The 25,177-nt window shown below is 36.2% G+C and overlaps 2 protein-coding genes and 1 non-coding gene across 19 annotated transcripts in view; 2 read left to right on the top strand and 1 right to left on the bottom strand.

Moving 5' to 3' along the window:
- Positions 1-342: 342 nt before the first annotated feature.
- Positions 343-25,177, bottom strand: part of LOC139965087 (uncharacterized) — a 45,143-nt gene continuing 20,308 nt past the window's right edge. The window contains exons 1-7 of one of the 15 annotated variants that reach the window (XM_071967304.1): positions 21,810-22,103; positions 7,419-7,526; positions 5,237-5,370; positions 4,472-4,520; positions 4,134-4,210; positions 2,568-2,856; positions 343-2,028 (exon numbers count right to left, since the gene is read on the bottom strand). In XM_071967304.1, coding sequence (XP_071823405.1) covers positions 1,865-2,028; positions 2,568-2,856; positions 4,134-4,210; positions 4,472-4,520; positions 5,237-5,257 — 600 coding nt within the window. In that variant the 5' untranslated portion in view covers positions 5,258-5,370; positions 7,419-7,526; positions 21,810-22,103 and the 3' untranslated portion in view covers positions 343-1,864. Of the gene's footprint in view, positions 2,029-2,567; positions 2,857-4,133; positions 4,211-4,471; positions 4,521-5,236; positions 5,371-7,418; positions 7,527-8,659; positions 8,772-9,634; positions 13,532-16,778; positions 18,370-21,809; positions 22,104-25,177 lie in introns of those variants that run through there. The other 14 variants (XM_071967308.1, XM_071967303.1, XM_071967296.1 and 11 more) reach the window with 14 other exon arrangements.
- Trnas-aga (transfer RNA serine (anticodon AGA)) lies at positions 1,275-1,346 on the top strand. Its single transcript has one exon. It is a non-coding gene; the product is annotated as a tRNA-Ser (tRNA).
- The window catches only part of LOC139965086 (prolow-density lipoprotein receptor-related protein 1-like), a 120,468-nt gene continuing 104,211 nt past the window's right edge, over positions 8,921-25,177 (top strand). For all 3 annotated transcript variants that reach the window (XM_071967293.1, XM_071967292.1, XM_071967291.1), the window contains exon 1: positions 8,921-9,142. In XM_071967293.1, coding sequence (XP_071823394.1) covers positions 9,064-9,142 — 79 coding nt within the window. In that variant the 5' untranslated portion in view covers positions 8,921-9,063. The remainder of the gene's footprint in view (positions 9,143-25,177) is intronic.

Genomic DNA, 25,177 nt, shown 5'->3' with positions numbered 1-25,177 from the left:
CACGGAGTGTTATCATCACGGCTTCTCTTTGCCACATGTAAAGTAGACTGGTTCACTGATATAAGTATACGTCTTCTCGTCCTATACTCTATAGGCAGGCATGGTACATCATACTATCATACGGACTATGATAGCGTGCTCACGATTGAGAATATCCACTATGAATCTAAAAACTTTCTAAACTTCCTTATCAAAGTTTTACTTCACCGGGAAAAAAATCTTCTACTGCCACTGCGGGAATTGCAGCTATATAGTTTGAAACGCAGTTGTTGTTTTTCCGTAGTTTAAATTACATGAAAGTGCAAGAACATTATATTTTTGAGGAAGGGAAAGAGAGCTGATCAAACAGAGGAAACGAACTCCTGATCGTGGGTGAAATTCGGATATCTTATGATTCTTCCAAATCATGTACGTTATTTTCGTAAAGAAAGGTTAAAACATGATGCAAGAATGGACGTAAATCAATATAAATGGTGCACAAAAACAATACGATTTATTTACAATACAATAAGTTTTATTAGTTTCAATTGTCCAACTGAGCAATTAACATAGTTAATTAAACCAAACTAATGAAGGTATATGTGCGCCTGTTGTCCGAATAGGTAACGTGTTATATAAGGTAACACATGCATGCCCGTTTGTTTTAGACTAACCTGCACAATTTCATACGAACTGGCGTTACGATAAGTGTAAAAAGAAAACACCCAAAATAAAATATTTGTTCTTCTATTCATTACCAAAGAGACTATACACACCGTTACACAAAACGTAAGACAGGGCTCTTTGCTGCATGGATATAGGCCTACAGTAATGACTAAAGTCACTAATAATGATACCACATACTTTAATGATGTCAAAATATTATTATTTTATTGGCAAGTATCGTTTTAAGCATGAAAAGTACAAGTGCAATGTTGGTAACCACAATATTCTTCATTAATTGTGTTTCAAATCATCTCAAACTATATTGACAGATATACAAAGGCCATCAATACGCATTCACACAAGTAGAATCACTGTGGTCGGTCGGGTGGTATAGACTTCGTTCTGTGACACGAAGGTCCGGTGTTCGATTCCTACCTTCGGCTGATGAGTCCCAAAAGGGAAAAACCGTTCGTGGCGGTGGAATTTTTCTGGTGTGTTGATCTTTATTAATTTAATATATAAACTTGCTACACATTCATTATATATATATATATATATATATATATATAAACGCCTACAGTGGAATTACGACCATTCTTACCGGTTTCGAGCCTCTGGACATACAATCAGTGTCCATAGCCTAGTGGTTAGGGTGTCCGCATAGAAAGCGGGATGCCCGGGTTCGAATCCCGGTGGAGGCTGGAAGTTTTTTCACTGTTCTGGTTTTTCCAACTCACTACGATTTCAATTATATATATATTCATTTGCCTTTGTCGTTTACCTCCATTTCATTAACAAAGTTTATTCAAAGTATCTCTTTCGAGATCCGGCTTTATGAATCACAAATGATTTCGTGTTGGTTAGCATCATGTTTGATCTCAAGAATAAGGCAAAATATGTCACCAAAACAGAACTAGTATTGTTCGATACAGTTGACAAACGTATACAGTGGAACTACGACCTTCCTTACCGGTTTCGAACCTCTGGACATACAATCGGCGACCATAGCCTAGTGGTTAGGGTGTCCGGGTACAAAGTGGGAGGCCCGGGTTCGAACCCCGGTGGAGGCTGGAAGTTTTTTCACTGTTCTTGATTCACTGTTCTTGATATATATATATATATATATATATATATATATATAAATGTATATGTATATATATATATATATATATATATATATATATATATATATATAAATGTGTGTGTATATATTAATTAATTAATATCTGTCGATAATTAATACACACTTCTGACACGACTTTGCATAGAGGAAGCTACTGCACGTTTCCCGACTTGAGCATAACGCAGCACAACGTGTAGGACTGACGATCTTCGAATTGACGGAAACGAAGGCTGAATTTTCCTGTGGACTGGTCATCGTGTCTGTGGAAAACAAATACTAAAATTTAAAAAAAAACACCCATTTTGTTAGTGGTTTCAGATGATTCTGATTATGATTCAGATGAAGTTTGTGAAAAGAAGAAGAAACGGAATTAGTGTATCAAAAGATATAAGTTATTCTTATGGGTTCGCAAAAGTCAATTGGAGTATTTGTAAACTAAAGCAATCACCACATGAGACAGTGTTCCCAAGTCACAATCCCCTGCGTCATGCTAACCTCCTCCCCCGTCCCCGCTTCACTCCATTTACTCCTATAAACTGTATTTGTGTACACCATGCTATTCATCTCTGTCAAATTTTAAATTGGCTTTTCCACTCCAGTCAGTCCCCCTCCTCTATCGTGCCCTCTCACCCCTGCCTTCTTAATATCGACATTTCCGAGAGATGTCAATTTGTGGACTAGTGCGGAAAAATATTAACACAAAAAATTGCCAAATGCCCATTGCGTCATTTATTCTTACCATGTAGGCTACAGATATCAACAATTACATTTGTAAGATAGTGTGTAGTTATCATCTCACCTGCTACTGTAGATGCCATGGGAGTTGTGGTTGTTAAGATGGCGCTATTCCCTAACTTTGAAGACATCATTACTCTGTCAGTAGTCGGTGGTTCGGTTGAAAGATAGTCGTTACATCGGTCGTAGTTACAACAGAATTCACACGATGGATTGCGAGCAATTGTTATGTCGTCGAAGCAAGTTGATATATTAAAACTGGTGCAGAGCCCTGTAGACTTACAACCGGCTGTAAATGTCCATATTATGTCGTTAATTGTTGATGCGTCAACTTGAATGTTGAGGTAGCAAGACTGCATCCAATGTTAAGAAAGAGAGTTATAAAGAAATATATAGCAGGAATTAAATTTCGTCATATAGGTACCAAGTTGGAGAAAAAAAACCACCAACAAAAAGCTTAAAACAATTATAAAAGTAATCTTTTTTGTTGAACTATACTAATGGGAAATAACTAGCACTTTAACATCAACGTGACGTCACTCTGCGCATCTCCGAATTGAGTATTATCTGCCGATTTGTGGTTCTTATTTCCTACCAAAGGAGTTCAAAGTTTGAATGAGGTCATTTTTATGTTTTTTTGGCACTTCAAAATTCATCAATACTAACTTCATTTTACCGCCGTTTACCTTCTGTAACAGTGTGTATACGTGCATATCGAGAAGACTATAGGACCATACCATGAAAACATATTTTTCTGCCAAGTTGTATTTTCAAATTAAACACAGTGATATATGAGTGAGAATTTACTCAATATCCAGATCATATTGACAAACCTACTCCCCCCTTCTCTCCCCTACTCTTTATCCCCACAATTAAAGATCTATATCGGCGTTCTGCGTGCTTCGGTCTCTTGTATTTATATTTACGGTAGTTGTTTCGCGATATCTATAACTGTGTATAAGGGGATCTAACTAGGTTCATGTTTGTTATATATGAACTGTAAAAAATAAGAGGCTATCGGGGATAAATGGATCGCCGAAAAGGTCTTAATAGAAAAGTGGTTGTAACTATTAACCGACAGGGAAAGAGAGAAACGGGAAATAAAATCGTCATGCCAATCCACTTCATAACACTACTGTTATGAAAATGCTCCATCAGCATGGGGAAAAAACTACTTGGATCAAGTCCAACGGTTATATTCGCTGCAGTATGTAACTGGTGTCGTGTCATATTCCCCCGTCGTTTTAGTTTCAGTTTATTCCCAGCATAGACCTATATATGTCGTGTCAGAAGTGTGTCTTAATTATCGACAGATATTAATTAATATATACACACACATTTATATATATATATATATATATAGGCCTATATATATATATATATATATATATATATATATATATAGGCCTATATATATATATATATATATATATATAGGCCTATATAAATATATATATATATATATATATATATATATATATATATATATATACCGTCTAAGAGGTATCAGCAACTTAATATTACATATTTACAATCACGAGGCAATATAATAAGAGTAATATATAAAGATGACATCAACTTACAATACAGTATTTTTTAACGAAACGAATTAAGGTAATTTAGAATTTACCTCTGAGGTGTCGCATCCTATTGTTGTACTGCAGTCTTCGAAATTCGCAGTAGTACTGCACGAATTACACTGGAGGCCTGTTGTAAAATATGAGGAACTGTTTTTAATGAGAAAACAAAAATCGTAGCAGAAGAGAGAGAGCAAAAACCCCAGACCAGTCGTCTTGCTGTATACAGTATAGTGTTTGCGTATAGTGTTTATTGATCAAGTGAAGACCTGTGTATGAATATGTCTAATATCCTCCTTGATAAATATATACTCATAACAAATACTGAATATCGTTAAACCGAATCAGGTATTCTGTTCAACCATGTTATTTTTTACTTATATTAATTTACCTTCCGTGAGAGACGATAGAAAAATCAGTTGGACAACTGTCAAGGAGATCTGGGCCAAAATAAAAGAGAAATAGGCTATATGAGTAAGTCAACATTCGGAAAACAGAAATGATATTATAATTCTGACTCAAATTTGATAATTTTTCAGTTGAACTCAATTTCTATTTCCTAAGCAATCAAAAATGTGCAAGAATAAAAAAATATATATAAGTGCATGTTCTCTGTCATATATATATATATATATATATATAAATATATATATAAATACATATATATATATGTATATATATATATATATATGTATATATATATATATATATATATATATATATATATATATATATATATATATATATATTATCAGTTTAATCAGTTTGGAAAGGAAATCTATCGTGTTTTTGATTGCTTTCACATTTTGAGACATGCCATAATGAACTTTTGAAAAGTGAATTAAAGTTGCAGTGATTTCAATGAGAATAACTGCTATTTATTACACAGACCTGAAAAAAAACCTTGTTCCTCTTCATCCGAGTATCTTGAGAAATGTTCTTGATTGGTAAATAGGTCTTTCTTAATTTGATATCTAAACCACCTTCCTTTTTTTATATAGAGCATAGCCCTCGACGTTGCTTAAATTTACCATTTATAGTAACATGTTGGTAGTATTTGTTACCGTTAAATGCAATAAATAATAAAAATATGTCTTATCCATTATAATCTACATAATTTCACGTTTTTTTCAAATCAATTAAATGTTATACTCACCACGAAAATCAGGCGTTTCATGTTTGTCGATGATCCACATGCCCTTAGGAATACCTCTGATATAAAGATTCTCAATTGAATGATTTTATTAAAAGGACGTCTCACAAATTCATCAAATAAAAACGTTCTGCTTCCTGAAATTCGAGATGTATTTGATTGTCACGCGTTGTATTTTCACGTATACTTATATAACCTCGAAACCCATATATTGGTCTTTGTTATGAATGCATGGGAAAATCAATATTTTCAATTGATGAGATGATTTTCATATGATTGTTGTTTTGTTCTAGACATTATGTACCTCTGTATATATATTTTCTTTTCATTTAATGGAATACATTATAATCACATGAATTAAGAAATGTAAAACAAAGGTAACTTTTTCTAGAGAGACCTTAGTTAAATAACATCCTTTACTAGCTGAAGACTGTCGACAGATTTTTTTTGTATATACATTAAAAGAATATAACTTAAACATGGAGATCAAATGAAAATAAATTCCGTGTCTAAACAGGGAGTTCCATAACAACTCCCTGGTCTAAACGAACTAGGAAGATAAAGTGAATTTTTAGCCCCAAAAGACATGCCGTTGGATAGAAAGTTCAAAGTTGCACTTTGATGTTTACGTTTTCAGTTCTTCTGCACTGAGTCCAATAAAAAATAATCGATGAGCAATCAATATTTGTTCTGATTGTTTGCACCTTGTTTCTTTAGAGTAAGGTATTCTCTTCAATATTCTATTTGCGCAAAGACCACATAATTGCAGTCTCAGTGTATGAGGTAGGGTGGGGAGGGGCTCGATGATAGACGGATCCGAGTTGATATAGGCTCTATCATTGAGTGACGCTGGTGTGATACTATCGTTAATATAAATTACTGTTTTAATGCTCTTGTTTTCTATTATGGCTATACACCTACCATGGTATAGGCTAGTGCAGTTGAATCTTAATGCCATATGAAAGGTGCTAAAGAACCCTTTTTAGCCATTTCTAGCCACATCACTTCAATTAACGGAAGAGTTCGATACAATATTGATATGTGAATATTAACTGTCCATGATGATACAGTACTGGCATCTGAATCACCGCAAGGAATGACGAAGATGGATGAACTATCATTTAATGTTTGTCAAATTAAGTCTATTTTGTTTTAAATATTCTGATAGATACCAGATATTCATTAATATTCAGAGGGATATTTGCCAAATGGACTGAAATGACGTATATGTCTCTTCCGGATAGTAAAGGCTGATATTAATTTGAGGTAATGAGACGAATCTATACATGTATTACAATATACGGTATGCTTTAAACTTTGGTCGATAAGTGAAAGGCATATACTCGTGGTGAGAACATGTTCACATGGCCTAAAGTAACGACACAATGGAGGTGGATTGGAGCCAGAAAGGTATAGGAGTAGGACCCGGGGGGGGGGGCTGCATACCCCCAACCAAAACTTTTTGTAGAAATTTGGGCAATATGCTGAGAATTTTTCGGGCACCTACTGAAAGAAAAATAATTTGCAATGTGTTTTTCAATGGTTAAACTTATATTTTTTTATCATTATTATTGTAACGACTTTCCCAATAATTATAACCAATATGGAAATGTTATAACACGGAAAATGATTGTATGTTATTGGCATGCGATGTAATAACTGATGCATGCCTATATGATATGCACATTAATGGGTGGAAAATTTTGGTTATATTTTTCGGGCAAGTCGTTACATCCCCCCCCCCCCCCAAATAAAATTGGGCTCCTACGCCTATGCAGAAAGGGACAAATAGTCATGCCGAACAACCAATCAGGGAATCAGATTCCGAATCCTGCCTCTGCGTTCAGAGCCGTGTCTGTATACGGCTGTCTACGTTAGTGCCATACTGCCCTCTATTCAGTTTTGTATATAGAACTTCTGAAATGTTTTTCTAATAAAATACTCTTGATCTTTTTCAAGGCAGCGCACCCTTTTCCACTTGTTTGCTTGTTTACACTGCATGCCATGCTCAACATAACACAAACATTTCAACACACCACTGTATCCCTTTTCTATATAGAATCAGTACAGTTTGTAAAGGGCGTTAATGGTGATCTGTGTGGCCGGTTAGGACTAGGTGTGGGCCAGGGTACATTTTAAGTAAACGGAAGTAAACGTGAATATATACCATACAAAAAATACGTACGTGGAAACTTTGAAACTATCGAATCCTTTAAATGTGGTTACCTTTGGACAGCAAGAAAAATAGAGGGAATAACCCTTTTCAGTAAAACCTCGTCCATCGTCGACTGAGCTAGAAAAAGTTATAATTAAGGGAATAATGAATATGATGTCATAGTTCGTCAAAGGGCTGTTATAAATGTAAAGAAAAACAATTTTAGGATAATATAACAGTTATACTAACAGACCGAAAAATAAGGAGGGTAAACTTAAAAAGAAAAGAAAAAAAAAAGGGGAACGGAAAAACCGGCGTGCCGGGTCGTAACTTGAATCGAGCCTTGGGGAAAACATCAATAGTGACAATAGTCACCGTGAACTTATTATGTTTCGTTAGTCATGCACTAAATTGCAATAACCTTTATATTTCCTATCACGCAACCATTATTGTTGTATTCAAGGCAACAATCAAGCCTACCGACATGATCAAACAGTACTTATATTTACCGGCACCGACAGGCATAGCAATGTTTTTGTTCTGTTTTATCCCCTTTAAAGCACGTGACGATCGTAAATCATGAGCCCTTGCCGCACTACACCCCTATCACGAACCTTAACAATCTCACCGCCCTAGCTAATCTATAATCTTGACCCTATAATCCTGTTTAACACACTTAACCAATAACCATACAGACAATTACTTCCCAAAGTATCCTGAATATTACAGAGGGTCATGTGAAATGATTTAATTCTGACAATCTATGAATAATTGTAACTTACCAATATAAGTTAAAACGAACTGTGCGAATACACACATATGAAACTAATTTAGTACGGCACGATGAAAAATATGTTGAGGTGTGATAGAACTAAACTGTAAAGACCCCTTCTCATTCTCTCTCATAGACCTTATGAGCAGGGGGAGGGTGGGGGTCGGGGGGTAAGGGGTTACAACGTCAATTAGAGAAATATGGTGGTACATTACGGGATTTACAAAAACGTATTGTTCATTGCCATAATTTAATGGAAAATGAAAACTTGGTATAACCACATAACGACTTTAAAAGAAGAAAAGAAAGATTATTATTGAAGTTTGTCTATACGTAAAAACCTAAAACACGATTTTACATTGTCCAGTGATGTGACCGTGGTGCTAAACTATTGTGACCAGATTCAGGTCATCGATTTTCTAAGACTTCCAAGAAAAAGCTAATACGTTCATTGGGATGACAGTTGTGTAACATTTCTTCGTCGGTTATGAAAGGATACTAGTACTGGCGTTCTTCAACCAGACTCGATATAAGACGGCCTTCTCTAAGAAAATGATTACGAAACCTTTCACACTTCGAGATGAAAATATTCCTAAGGCCCGCTGAAATTGTGAGGTTCATAAACCTGTTGATATATTGACATAGGTCAATAACCTTAAATTTACATATTAATATACACAAACACTGGTGACCAGGTGTGGGACAGGACAAATCTTCCAGCATGCTCTACTCAAGGATTATGCAGCCTAGTGTACATGTAGTGTAGTTGTGATGATAACGTAGTCCAGGTGTGCGAATAGTCATTCTGAACTTGCAAGTTGTAAGATTGCTTTTATTATTATCTTCGTATAGTCCAGTAACAAGAACTTGAATATTAACTGGATTTAATATCGATTAAGGAAGATGAGGCCTGTCGTAGGGCATTTTTATCTACTTGTTCTTGCATTCCTAAAATTTGAATACAACGAGGTTCAGGCAACAGGTAAGTCGACTAAAGATACCGATGAAAGTTTATTCTGCAACTTAACTATTTGCGAGGCGTAGGACATACCAGTACCGCAAGTTGTCCCATGATGTATAAGTTGGGTTAATTTACGATAGGCCTAGCTGCTTTGGTGAGCTTCGCGACTCTCATAGTTAGCCAATTGATTTCCATTCAGGCCTATATTTTACTGTTTTCATGTGAAACTCGGGATCTATATTACCTATTAGTGATTTTTTTTTTGTAATCTAAAGTTGGACGTAAAATTCACAATTCGGTAGTACAGGTATGGGCCTAGGCTAAGCTGCGAATTAGATATGTAAATACCAAGAAAAGTTTAGCCAAATTTAGGACAAAAGTAGTTTGGTCGGTTGTATCATAGGGTTAGCATTAGTCTACAGCTAAGTTAGTCCTACATTGTTCTTCAAGGGTACTAACAAAGTTTGGAAAGTTCCTACTTTATGGTGAAAAAACATGGTAAACAATATTTACCATTGTAGACTGATGTACAGTAGGCCTAGCTTGCACTTATCCCTACCAGCATCCATACAGATCCTTGGTTACTTTGGCCTATTTACTGATAAACCTCGTAAAAAAAGTTGGTGTTGATATCGTGTAGCATAATCAGTCATTGCTATTAGGTCTATGGCCTTTAAAGTCCATGATTGGTAATGATTACAAGATGTGCTAAAAATAGGCAATTATTTTGAATTCCCATTTTGCACATGTATGTGTACATGTGAAGATGGTTCAATTTGGAACCTTTCTCAGTTAAACTCTCCTATGGGTAATTAAAGGCATGATTTGATGGCATCTTTGCAAGCCTGTGTTTGAAGTCAAATTGCCATATTCTTTTGAGCTTTGTTTTCTGTGGAATTATGTTTGATGCAAGTACAACATGACAATGCATCATAGTAATTCTTGGTGAAGACTAGGGTATCAACCCGCAACCCCACAACCAGTAGATTCCAGGAATAAGATTGTCTTGACTCACTCAAATTTGTTGCTCTGAAGTGTTGTTGAGCATATTCCTCTGTGGACTTGGAATTCCTAGTTTTTTGGAAGTGGAAATGGGAATTCCAAATAATATTGTTCACTAGGGCTGTGCACTACACTGATGATAAATGGGAGACTTTCAGCCCTTCACCTCCCCTCAGTATTTTTTCTTTTAGGCTTGCATGTGTGTCACAGTTTAGACCTACCCGGATGGGTACAGCCTGTTTGTTGACATTTGCTTTAGTTTTCCTCTGCTACAGTACCAACTATACCATATGTAGAGTATTGTATGTAAGACAAACTTACAAAGGTTAAAATCACATTAACATTGTTTGAATTAGTTTCTTAACCAAGCATTGTGAAGTAGTCAACCTTTGGCTTCTACAGTAGGTCAATTCTTTTCAAAGAAAAACAGGATGTCATGTTTCATGTGACTATCATTGGTTTCGTTTCTTTCCCTTTCCATAACTGTATTTTTAGAATTTCCTTAGATTGGATTTTAGTAAGAACTGAAGAGTAGAAGCCTCTGAAAGTCTCTGACCCCTGGGGGTTGGGAAAGGTTGGGGGGGAGGTGAAGTAGGGCGACCGGAGGAATATTAGTTAAAGAATATTGTAGTCTCATTTTCATAATGAAGACATGATTTAAGTCAACAGGGGACCCATTGATAAACTTGTCCTCAAGGCTCTTCCTAGCTCTTGATTACACTGCTTTAGAGAAATTAAATTTCTGCACTAACACTTCCGAGTTATGCAAGACGCTAAGCTTGACTATGAACACTTGTCTTTTCATGTCAAAGTAACGAAGATGAAAGTAGAAGAGAAAATATTGAGAATATGCGATTTGAGATTTAATTGAATACTGATGTGGTCAACTTTGAAAAAAAGAAAAAAAAAAAATCTTAAATGTTTAAAACTTTAAGTGACTTTTACACAGTTGAACTAATTTAGTCAAGTCCAGTATATGCTCACTGTTCCCATGTCCCACATGGTTTTGTCGCATATATACAGTACTGTACTGTATCTTTAATGTTTAGGATGTTAAAATAAATTAGTTTGATGTAGTTCTATAATGCATAGAGTTTTTTGCTTCAGTATTCTCTCTTTCTCTCCCGCGCCTTGAGCACCCTTCCGGATGAATATGCGCATATTATAAACATAGGCGTAGGAGGCGGGGGGGGGGCTTGGGGGGCTGGAGCCCCCCCAAAAAATTTCGTGAAAATTCGGGCAATATGATGTGAATTTTTCGTGCACCTACTGAAAGAAAAATAATTTGCAATGTGATTTTCAATGGTTAAACTGATATTATTATTATCATTATTATATTGACTTCCCCAATAATTATAACCAATATGGAAGGGTATTAACACGGAAAATGATTGTATGTTATTGGCATGAGATGTAATAGATGGCAAGTCGTTACAGCCCCCCCCCCCAAATCAAATTGGGCTCCTCCTACGCCTATGGTTATAAATCACCATTAATATTATAATTTAATTTGACTAGAGCTGTTATCATATGGAATCAGGACCGAATCTTCCTACTTAAAAAGTTTCACGCACCACAGAGATCTTCAGTCACGCCAGAAGATCGCAAGACTCGGCCCTGATACCATATTACATATATTAATATGCAGATAGTAAAATACGATAATATTACGAATCCGTTGCAACTCTGAGTTTCACGCACGGTGGGATAACGGCGATCATCAAGCAACTGACACGTAACATATTGTACTACATGGTTCAATACACCACAAGAACTATCCCATCCTTGTGGTGCAGTTGGCTGGTTCTCCTTTGTGCTTGCTACCTTGGCGACACAAAAAGATGAGTTCAGTTCATTGATTCAATATGATATCGCTTAAACATAATTATTGATAGTTCTTCCTCCATGCACAGGTACGTCACGGAGTACCGATTGACGCGTATATTTGTATCTGATTGCTTTATGATGTCCCACCTGATTGAGTAATTATCCAAATTTGTGGCTTTCAGTCCTCAAATGTACTTAGAGGGTTCGGTTTCATATCTGTAGCATTCATGTCTACATGAATTTGTGTCATTATTGAATCTCCTTCTGAATTGTCCAATGACCAGTCCTATGTAGGACACAGTGTTTGTATTGGATGTGATGGGGGCTTTATAGATGATGCTAATGAGGAAAAATCAGACCAGAAACTGCAAGAAAAGAAAACATGCAACTGCATGCAACCCAACAGTTGCCCACTGCATAGGAACTGTCTAGTCAATGACAATTGACAAATCTATTTCATTAATTAAGATAGTAAAATTGCTACCTAATAGTCTTAATGAAGTGCATGGTACTCTAGTACCCATCATGCTAGAGAACAATCTGAAACTTTATACTGCACACATATGTTGTACATGTCATATACACTGCTGTACTATATATAAACACACATGCTGGCATTTGAAAGTGTAACTTGCCTGTTAACTTGCCTTTTAACTCTCTTTCCACTAAATACCATATATGGGCCTCTCTGTGTGTGCCTTAACTACTGTAGGCTAGCCTATACTTTAAGGTTTCACAGGTCATTTACCTGTACTCTGGTACTTGCACATTGTATACAAATATCTTTGTATGTCTGTTGAAAATTTCCTGTTTTGCTCACATATAATGTACCGATTCACTCAATATTTACATGTATGAAGTGTACATAGATTCAGAGATGTAATAAAGTACTTTACTCTGAAACGGAAATCCGTTATACAGGTACACATGTCTGGGAGATGAACTAATCCTCAACTGAATAAAATGCTAGGAAATCATTAAAGAAATTATGTTTAAAGACCGTTGTAGGATTTCAAAGAGTCCGAAGGATGAAGTTTTCCGACTATTTTTCTATTTTTTTAACTTTTGATAATGAACTGAACGTAATACAGGAAACAATCAAAGATAAGGTCCTCTCCCAGTAGACATTAAAGGGAAAGTGCATACATTTGTAATAGGCAGGACAGTGATAAATAATTACCACACTGTAGCAGATATTATGTATGCAGGGACAAGTGATAAATTGTAATTACTTTATCAGAAAGAGAGTGAAGAACTCTTGATGGCTTTAAGGCTACTAATGAATCCAGTGAACACTTTGTAGAAATGTTTTTGTGTTAAAATCACAACAGCTTGATTTACTATACAGCAGGGATTACTAAATATCCGGTATGCTGTACAGAATGGGCAAATTACAAGTGTAAAAAAGTATGTTAGCAGATTTTTGTGCACAGGAGGAACACATACATATTTTATAGGCGACATAGTTCAGATGTTTTGAAACTGCTCACACGACATTCGAGCTATAAGTTATGAACTCCCTATTACAGTCTTCTAGACTAATTTGAAAAAGAATGACCATTAAACTAAAATTCTGGATGATTTGGCCATGGGGGGAGGGTTAAGGGGGTTGGGATGGGGGGATACAGTATACTATGTTTATGTACATAGTGATGTGCGGCTCCATATATACTGCATGTTTCAGCCATGACCACTGAATCACCACTTTATGTTTTTGTCTTATAAATGTAAATATATATCCTGTATATAATACTGTACCAATAATATCCCAGTATCCTATATGGCACCTGGTAACCGTCCACACATGTCACGGTCCACAGAATACCAATTAATGGCTTGCGGGTAATTTATTATGATTCCTAGTGTTACAAGATAGATGGTGTAGTGTACAAATATGCTACACCTGGTCTTAAAACCTATCTATGTAAATACAATACCGCTGAAGACTGAATGTTACAACCTTTATATTCCTTGATTTGTACCTGTAGACCTTTTTATCCAGGTAGAATGTGAACAATGTAACAGCATGTAGATCCTACATAAACTATAGTACTGTCTGCACAGTGTGGACTACTGTACACTAGAGTAGTTACCTGAAAGTATGACAGTGCTGACTTGAGAAAATTGTCTAAACTTTTCTGAAGAAATATTTCTGAGGAAATCTTTAATCTACCTTCATTCTGGTAATTAATGAAAATTTTCTTATCGTGATTTTTGTTCCACACGTATGACGAGGGTTAATTTTCCAGAGTTATCCAATCTATGTGAATGGGAAGCCAGGTGAGGGCAGTGATGCAATATATTTCCGGTTTTCATCAGCTTTAATTTTCGTAAAAGTTAATGAACCGAATACGCGACCTGTTATGTTTGAACAGCGCAAGTGACTCAATATCGCATGGATGAAGAAGAAAATAAGGGATGGGGAGGAGAAGAATGAAAGCAAAGTGTCAAGTTTAGTGAATCTTACATGACGATTTTGATTGATAATCTTGCTATATCTGTTAATCATTGCATTCTTGGATTCAAGTGGGTCTCTATTAAAGGCAAAGCTCCGATCGCATTCTGACTATGGTCTTGCTTCTGTGCTCTGGATATATGGGAAAAGATCTGGAATACAAATTTTCCAATGTTTACTTTATTTGTAGTTCAAAGTCATTGTAATTATTGTCATGGATACATAGTACATTTTCTTGGTAAATTACTAGTTTGAAAAAATTGTGACTAGAAAAACATTGCTTGGAAGTTGTATTCAAAGCATTTTGCTTCACTGAAGTATTTAAATCTCTAATTGAATACACCTTCATGTCTGCGCATAATTACGAGAGTCACAACCATTCCGAAAGGTTCTTATGTCAAAGTTTATCGATTTTTAAGTTGCGGCAAAATTTGGGGCCAATGCCGGTGATCTTTTAAGGGGTTCTGTATTTATTATTCCCATGAAAGGAAAAAGGAAAATTACAATTACAGCAATTGCCCAGCCCAGGTTCCATTGTTAAGGTCATTGTTTAAGTCATTGTTAAAGTCATTGTCAATTACCAGCACTTGGGGATCGAGGGAAGCATTGCACTATTCTAGCGACGGGGTGTTTGCAACAGATAATTATGAAGCCAGAATCTGAGCACTTATATAAATGTTAAATCAGTGCTAACATCCTATCAATCATAGATATAATTTCAAGTTTATTAAATGATGGTTGCATTTGAAGCATTAAAACAGACATTGATCTATTGTTCACATTGTGTGTAGCATCTTCAGGTTTGTGGAATTGATTAAATTTTCTCATAAAATACTGAAACTATTATTCTTCAGTCTAAACGTACACGTTGTGAACTGCTATACAGGGCGTTAACTTTGCAGCATTTACCAGGTAGGCACTTAAACCACTATTTAGTGGTTTCTATTGTTTCTTAATCAATTGTTTGTTTCTACTTTCTATTGTTTCTATAGTTACAATTGTGCATAGAAACCCATTGTTTTAACTACCTTTAAGTTAAAACAATGAGTCGTCTGTTGTACCTTTATTGCAATATTCTCAAGTTTTGCTGTGTAGTCAATCCGAAATCAATTTAAGCCATGTTTTGGCAGACTGCCAATTACACACATTATTTTTTCATTCCAGGCTGAGGGATGAAAACACAGTGCTAGTTGTACCCAGGATCTACCACAGTGTATGTGGGCAACCAATCTGCTCATTTTTTCTCCCCTTGATCTGGTTCGATTACCCCCTTCCTATCCCCCTCTGACTCCTCTTCCACCCCACCGGTGTCTTTACAAATTTGGGTATCAGTTCTTCTAAACTATTATCCAAAAGCCATCAGGAATCTCAACGAGGAGAACAGGCCTGCTTTCAAATATATTCCATTACATTAATAATGAACTGAAATTTATTTGAAAAGCAGGCCTGTTAATTATAAATATAAAGCAACTGCTATTTACACCCCCCCTAGACACTAGTAAAGTATCAGCTTCCCCCTTTCTAAACACTAGTATTAGTACAGTATCAGCTACAGTAACATATTTGTCAGCCGGCCTCCTCCACCCCCCCCCCCCCCCCCAGATCAGTCTGGGAATCAAACCTAGTGAAGTTTATGTGGCTGGTTTAGAGAACAGCTGGTACCTGTTTGCAATACTGTACATGTATGTATATGATTGGAGTTCAAGGATACAGTGAGGGTCAAGAATGACTTGTATTACCATCATTGCCTAATTAGGTTGGATTGAACATGGTAACTTTCCAAATGTGTATTGTTTAAATTACTGGATGTAGTGTATAGATTCATATAGTACTGTATGAATCTCCTTGTGAGAGTTTTGATGACTAAAACTGTGTAGCTTTTGCTATACAGTACAGTATTTGCCATTATCTAGATACTACTATCTAAATACTGTACAAACAATAAGTTTATAAATTCCATAGGTATATACTGTAGTAATAAGGCCTATCTGTAATTTTGTACTGTGGTGACTTGTTACAGTTATGCTCTTATTCAATTGTGATTGTAATATTTGAATTTGCATAAATTTATCACTTACTTCAATTAATTTACTTGATTAATTTACCATAAATTATATTACTACAGTGAGTTTTAATTTGAACCATCAGCAAAAATAACTGGTTTGAGTACAGGCCATTGTCTTGAATCTTTTCCTCTATTTTGGCATGGATGAGATAATTTTCATAACAAAAGCATGATTGCTATAAAACTTACCATTCTTACCAGGTATAAATATAGACTGTATCACTGTAGAGTGTGGGATTTTGGGGACATCTTATTATTAGAACAGTGCATGGATCATTTTGGATTTGGGTAAACCATGTTATACTCACCATTTCCATATTAAAAGAGTAAAGTTTGCTTCAATCCTTCACACTCTTGTCATACAGTACTGTATAGCTATAGATTGCAGCCTACATTCACTTTTTCAGTCTGTTTACTCTGTTTCTACTCCATAGTGATAACATTTATACAAAGTATTGCAGCACAATGAGTGTGCATGGGTACCACATCATTGACTGTGTGAATTCCTGTGCGTACAAAGTGTGCATGAGGTGAACATATGGCAATGGGCCTGAACCAATCGCTCCCATCAATGGAATTTGGCATTGTATACAGAAATAATACAAACTGCTCCTAACATGGGTGGGTGGGTGTACAGCAAGTTAACAGCCTACAAAACTTGTATACTGGAATATATAACTGAATATACACATACAGTATGAGTATTTATTATACACACCTGTATGTGAATGCCCTGCACACCACATGGTTATTGCTCGATTCTCTAAGTTTGCCTTATATTGTGGGTAGTATTCAAAGCCATATATACATACAGTACTGTAGTGCTCCCTTTGGTTTCTGGGATATGAAATCTGTTAGCATTATAAATATGTTAACAATATGACACATACTGTATGGTTCAATTTAAATTAGTCCATGGCCATCATCGCAATCTAAAACTTGCTCAAAATAATTTATTAATTTGTGACAGAAAAATTTTGCAGTGCTTTTTATTTTGATTTGTGTGCACAACACAGTGGATGGATACATGTTGGCTGGTCGAGTGCAAAGTCTTCATTTACAAAACTTTTTAATAAATAGTCACTTTTTGTTTAATATTGAAGTCAGGTTTATTCCGTAGAAATTGCCAGGGAATTTTGTTGGCACAGACTCCTGGCATGCCTTTTAACTCCTTTGTACACAATGAAAGGCTATAATTATTAGCACACTTTTGATAGTTTGTTTCCATTGTTGGTCAGGAACGGGAAGTTTGGAGTTTGCATTCCTCGCATTGTGGATGATTATTGTGAACGAGGGCTGAACCTCTCCTGTACTGTGCCCCTCTGACACCCACTATATTAGACACTTAATCTACAAAATGCTTTATTGCCGACATTACAAGCTCAGTATACAATCTGCTGGAATTAATGCAGTACAGCTTAGTACGTGCACTATGGTGGTACACTATATATATAGGGCTGTACTAATATTGCTGAGCAAGAATTTGTGTGATGGCACTGTACCTTGTTATGCCAATTGGTACAGCCAATTGGAACAGCGCCACATTCATTAATTCAGGACCCCCCTAGGTGATCTATGTGTCAGTGGTTGCAAAGGAAGTACATGGCATAAAGTTTGGAGCCACATATCACAACCTAGTAGTCCAAGGGGATTTAGCTTGAACACTGTATCATTGGGGTTGGTGGTTTCCAGGATTGAAAGTTTGTTTTGCTCATGGTATTAAGGTCATGTGACAAATTTGTAAATGGTGTGTTTATGACATTGATATTTCAGTAACCCTGTAGCATGTAGTGGGAATTGTATGTCAGATCTCATGGGACTGATACCAAGGTCATTTAGAATTTGAATGAGAAAAGTCAATGTTTCCCTTGGGATGTGAAGGCAAATAATGATTTACTTGTGGATTTTGATGAGGGGGGGGGGGGGAGGGGCGGCAAAGAACCCAGGCAAAAGAAGCAGGGGAGGGGTGAAGAAATAGGCAATGGGAAAGTGGGAGTGAAATTTGGGGGTGGAAAATTGTGGGTGAGATATTTGGGTTTGGGGTTGGATATGAGAAAAAATGATTGTAGTGATGCATGTGTTTTGGAAGAGGTTGGGACGTTTGGTGATTGTACAGTGTTAAGGTGTTTTAATCTTCACCAATCCTTACAGTAACTTAAATGGATCTACTTTGTTAACCGTTAATCACCGAAACTGGTTCAGTAATAGTTTGGCTGCACTCTCTGCTTTATGTGTGCTTTTTTAGTTAAATTTTCATTGTTAAACATTTCCATAACGTTGTTGTACTTCAGTTTGAATACAGTAGTCAGCTTATATTTTTCGAAGTACTTGTCAAAAGTTATGTTGCCCTCTTATAAATTGCTTAATTTTTACCATTCATGAGATTATTAACACTTATATGAAAATATGTCGGAGTGACAACTGATGTGAACAGAATGAAATTGGCAAAAAATAATAATTTCTTGCCTTAATTGCTCATTAACTGTCATTTTGGGGAAAATTAGTTTGATCCATTTTGACTATTAAATACTGTGTAGGTTAGTCACTACACTGGGTACTGTACAGTAGGATAATATAATATATACAGTATATCTTCATGACAAGTCTGTAACACTGTTAATTTCTTAGCATAACATATATTTTGCTGAGTCAACATTTCATATCCTTGTGAAAATCATTGCCAAGAACAAACACCCATCAAATAAATAAATGAAGTACGTATTGTTCTAGGTTAGCCAGTATAAAGGTCGTTTATTAATATGTATATACTGTATATTTTAATACAGACAGCTCAGTGTTTAATGCAAGCCTATAAATCCGAGCACCTTGATTCACTTACCTACAGTATATTATAAATGTACAAACTAATATGTAGACCATATGTATGTATTTTAGATCCTCCTGCAAGCAGGAACTCGCGAAGAAGCCATCATTCGCTTATCAAAGTCGCAAGCTGACCGAAGTCAGTCTCTTATATTCATATTTAACATCCATGATCATGAATTGTCGATTGTCAACAACTCTGTAACTGGACGACATACATTAATCTTGGAGTGACTCGAACTCGGGACCTTATGGTTGAAAGGCACCCGCGTTAACCACTGAGCTAACACTCCACACTAAACACATGTATGAATTTGCCATATGGTATGGATTTGATCTACCCGCAAGCAAAGCGCAGGTAGGACTTTGTCTTCTTTCATTCAGAGTTTTTGTTTAACTCTCTGTTATCTCCAGACAGCCGAGGTTTAAAACTTTATGACTTGAATTGATGAATAGTACCTTACAGTATATTATAAGGTCGTGTGATGACTATCAAGTAATAACTTTGCATGTAACACTGTCAAAATGCTGGGCTATGATTGCAAAATCAGGGGTGCATACAGTATATAAATATGTTTGATTCATTCTAGGATCTTTATAAAATTGTCCTCATTCCAAGAGCCTTTTCCTCTCTCTCAAACAGTGGCGTAGCCAGGATTTTTCGATGGGGGGGCGCTGGGGGGCTTGACCATTTCCTGGGGGGGGCGTCTTGTTACTATCGAAGCGGAGCGCCACCATGAGTTGGCGCGCAGCGTACCGAAATTTTTAGCTAAAAAGGCCTCCTAGGTCGTCAGAAATGGCACTTCCCAAGCCTTGTAAGCAAGGGCGTCAATCCGATTTGAAACGTGGGGGGGGGGGGGGACGTAATCGATTCGAGTATTCTGGCCGCAAGTACTATCTAAGCGGAGCGCCACCATTGGTTGGCGCGCAGCGTACCAAGAAAATTTCAGATTTCAATATCTGCCAGATCGCTGGAGATGGCACTTGCCAGGCTGGATAGCAGCCATCTAGTTGCGTGATTTCGGGAGAAAATAACAAATTGGTCACTCAGGAAATCTGCAATAATGTTCATGCTGCCTTAATTTTTGGTGGATTATTTCTGTTATTAGTGATTCCAATTGACATCAACATTAGAACCCAGTGCAAGTTGACAAATGATGTGGCAAACTGGAAACCCCAGCCCCATTTTGCCCTATGTTTCAGGATAGAATACCCCTCATTTGTTCAAACCCATGGCAACTAACAATCTGTGAATACATTTACTTCGAAATGGGCACATTATATTGCACCAAGTCAGTCAAGGAATGACCCCAGGGCCTCAGATATAGGCCTATAGGAACGATGCCACAAAATATCCCGGACATACTATAGGCGAAGGAAGCTATCCGCCGCGACTGCATGTGAGTTACTCGACTTGCCGTCCTGGGAGTCATACCACAAAAATGTGAGTTTGACACCGGCATTGACATTTTTCGACAAAACTGCAAATTGCACGTGGAAAAGAAGAAAAGATTGTCTGGGCTTTCAGCCAAGTAACAGACTGAATGACCGAACTATATGTCAAACTGACATGATCAAAGATTGCGTCTGAAACATTATTAGGGTGATAGACTGATCCTCAGCGATAGTATTGTCTCCTTTCTTGAAAATTTGGTTTTTTAGCGGTTTTAAGAGCATCAGGGTACGTCCAAGAAGTGAAACCCGGCCTTTGCGCTATTTCACGTCCGGTTTTTCAGCAACTATAGCCTACTGCCGGTCCGCGGTCGAAGGGTCGTTCATGAGTGGTCAGCATGGAGATTCGAAACCATTCAGACCAATGATATATTTTTCGCACATGTAATTTTTTTCGACACCCAAAATCCCAGTGGGGGGGCAACTGGGGGAGCGACAAGCTTTCACGGGGGGCTGTCTCCCCCACGCCCCCCCTTGGCGACACCACTGCTCTCAAATAAATACACACCAGATACTAAACTATACCTTTGTGAAGACATGTACTGTCTATCCAGTATGGAGACATCAACATTATTCTATGAGCGGTTAATTCCTATAAACAGGTACTGTAGTTCATAATGGCTGTTCAATTAATTATAAATTATTCTAAACAATAATTAATTTATAAATTCTTGTACTAAACATTTCATCACTCAAATGTCTTTCAGAAGTGCTGCATATTAAATATGCATTCATCGAATTCATGCAAATGCATGGTGAATCAGAAATTTTCAAACCTTTCCAACCGATAAAACATACTCTTATTTTTTTTGCATTATCTGAAATGAAATTCATAATTATTCAAGTCAATTAACAAACTCCTTTCTGATTCAGTTGAAGAAAATGCCTTTATAAAACAAATTTATGCCTTTATAAAACATTAAAATATTTAATCTATATGAGAAGTTGTATTTATCTTAAATCTGTTTTATTCTAAGAAATTCCTACATGTACGAAATGTGCATAGGGTTCGTTCTGTATGATACAGTAACAATCAGATAATAGCATGTATGTGCACAGCCTACCTGAAAATTTCAACACCACAGAATAAAATCAAGCTATGATGTAAACTTGTCTAATCTGCTCTACTGTAGTTTAAGGACAGGCCTATGTGTTCTTATGCATATCTATAGTGCACTTAGTATTTATTTGCAACATACTGAATGATTTATTAGCCTTCAGGAACTGTTTGGGGAAAGGTCACAGATTGGGGTCAAAGTTAATCCCTGTTTGAATGGGGTAAGGATTTACTCCAGGCTGTCAAGGTCAGAATGAGGTTCCATGCTGCCTCACATTTCTTTGTAACTTTAAACTATGCACAGTGCTTACATACAGACCCTTGCATTTCTACCCATTGCCCTACATGGAGGATTCAGATTTCATTGCACTCTCCTCCTGCATTTTCCAGGAAAGACGACATAGCCAAGATTCCCCCTCCCCCCCCCAGTCTGTCATTTTAATTTATTTTGTTGTAGTATTCCTCTTGTGTCAGATACAATATTCCTGGATAATTCTTGTAGCAACCATTTACTTATTTACAAATAATGTGGAAACATGCACAGAGTAAAGGACTCTAAGTTGACGGGTTTCCTCTTCTCCTTGTGTGAGATAAATTATATTAATATTGCGCATTATATTTTATTTACAGTCAGTGAAATGTTTTTCCAAAATTAGATTCGAAACTAACTAGAAACTATTTCAAATGAACATGTTAGAAAGTCTTTCGGGATCGGTACCTACAGTAACACTGTATCCGATGGCATGGATTGATCCACACTGTAACACCAAACCACCAGACAGGAAGACTGGACCCTCTCTTAATAATGTTAGTTGTATTGAAGTTCCAACTGTCTCTGTGGCCATCTTAAACTAGTTACTATACAATAAATTAAATAATTAATTATTTAATTAGTTCTGGATACTTGAATGTTGACTATGTCTGTTTTGTCTATGTTGACAGAATTTGCTACATTAAAAGACAACGTACTGTAGATATGTTAATTATATGTTAATATATATGTTAATTAGTATTTACCTCGATTAAGTTGCTTTCAAAACTGGACTTGTGTCGTTTTATGTTAATACTGTACAACATGTTTAAATAGCTCTCAGCAGCTTCCCCATTTGAGATTCAATTTAAATTAATTTGAATTAGTGTAATATATAAATTTTCTGTGCAAAACTCTTGTGAAACTTTTTTCTCATTGTCAGAAAGTTACTTGTAATTTAGCTGGGTAATGGGTCTCGCCAGTTACAGGGTACAAGAATGACTTCAGCCCTGAATTTTTTGTATGCAAAGTAGGCCAGGGAGAAATTTATCTGAGATTGAAAAGCCAACAGCTGTATATGCCAAAATTGTGAAATTGGTTTTTATAGAAGAGCAAAGATGTATATAAGTAGTTTTATTGTTCTCAGATATGTCCACATGATTCCTAATTTCATACTTCCATCTACAACATCTACTCAGATTGTGTCCCCAAAATATAATAACTGCAGTAAAATTCCTCAGCAATTTGCAATCTATTTGGTCGTAAATAATATTTAACTTTAGCTTCATCCCTCTCCTCAAAATTCTGTCTTGGCAAAAGAAATGTTTGTACCTTAAATTTTGCCGTACTGGTCCGGGGCGGTTGTGGAAAGAGACCGGAGGGCATGGTCTAATTGGAAGTATGTAAATTTTAATGGTACAACCAGACATTGCCCTCTGGCAATCCAAAGTACTTACATATGTTGTCAAGCTAGCTAGCTGTAAAGGTATTCTCGACAGCATTCAAGAAACAGATGCCACACTGAGGACTGCTTCCGCTTTTGGGCATTGTCACTTTTTTTTGTGTTTGTGTGTGTCTGTGTGAAACTGTAGGAACAATCTCAATAATGCAGATGACGCCGTTAAAAGGATGTTAAAAATCTTTCTTGAGTCTGTAGGGGATGATGGATGACGATTTCTACCAATTATTGTAGGAAGTCTGATGGCTTAATTGTTTTATTATTTTTAATTAAATTTAGTATTTGTCATTGAATTTTCTGACTTCTAACCACTTTTTCATGAGAAAAAAAAAGCTGTGACTTTCATGTTCAAGCAAAATCAAGGTAAATTCTGTTGCTGTTGTCAAAACTGTCTAAGGTTTTTTTAAATGAAAATATAAGAAAGAAGAGCTTTAATGTTAAATTTTTGGGAGATTTTAATTAGATTAAAATTTCCATGCTTTCATAACTTGCTAGCTACGAGGTGTGAAATGGTTGTAGATGGATGGGTATGGATCTGGTACAGACAGGTATAGTGTGTAATACACACCACCTAGTCAGAGCATGGAGCTGCTCTTCGGATACTGCCGTGGCTTGCAGATCGGAATAAATGCATAATTTACAACCCAATGCAAAATGCTGCGCTTTTGAAAGAAAAAGAAGAAAGATGTAATGAAGTAAAAAGCAGCTGCAACTTTCGTCCACAGGGTTGAACAGTAACTGTACAGACAGAGGGAAAGGTTTGAAGTTATGTAAACAGTTAAAGGATTCTACTCGTTTCTGTGAAAGAGAAAAGTTTGTGTTCTAGTAATTTACTGTATATCCCTTATGTACCTGTCTTCAATTTAAATGTCCTTTCCCATCTACCAAAACTACCTAAATTACATCACAGCAAACTTCAGAAGGAGCTTTTTTTTCTGGTTGCAAATGTGGTTGTCCTAAAGAAAGGTAGCAAAATGAAATTTATGACAAATATGTACACTGTAGGAGAGATAGTGGGTAGGTTGGGTGAATAATAGTTCACCAGCTTTGGGGCAATAATATAATAACATGTATGTCATAAAGAAAAATCCATGTTTACTTCAAAAGGAAATAATATTAGACAAAAGTAGAGAAATAAGATATGACTCATTGACAAATAAGGAGTACTATTGTAGAAAATAGATTGGAATTTGCGGTCCCCCTGGGTCCTTCGTCAGCAATTTTTGCCAAGTATTGCTTGCCAAGTATTCTTGCCAAGTATTGCTGATGAATTTCCAGGGGGACAGAAAATTCCAATATATTTTCTAAAACAGTACTCTTATTTGTCAAAATATGAGTCATATCTTATTTCTCTACTTTTGTCTAAATAATAATATATATAAATATATATATATATAAATATATATATATATATATATTATATAAAAATACAGTGGTGTGGTTTTTCTCCCATTGTCTTTCTTCAGCATCAGTCACAGCTTACAGTGCATACAGTACAGTATGATATTTCGATGTACCTATATTCACATGTATAATGTAATCGGTACCTCCTTTGCAGCCAGCATGCATTGTTATATCACGATCATGTCTGGCGAGGTTTCAGGAATGTCAATAAGCTGAGAGGACTTGTAGCCAATAATAGCTGGTAGAAGGGCCTGAGATAAGA

The sequence above is a fragment of the Apostichopus japonicus genome, chromosome 23 (assembly GCF_037975245.1).
Source record: "Apostichopus japonicus isolate 1M-3 chromosome 23, ASM3797524v1, whole genome shotgun sequence".
Taxonomy (NCBI): Eukaryota; Metazoa; Echinodermata; class Holothuroidea; order Aspidochirotida; family Stichopodidae; genus Apostichopus; species Apostichopus japonicus.
Note: the sequence above shows the minus strand (reverse complement) of the source record. Positions and strands in the feature narration are given on the sequence as shown.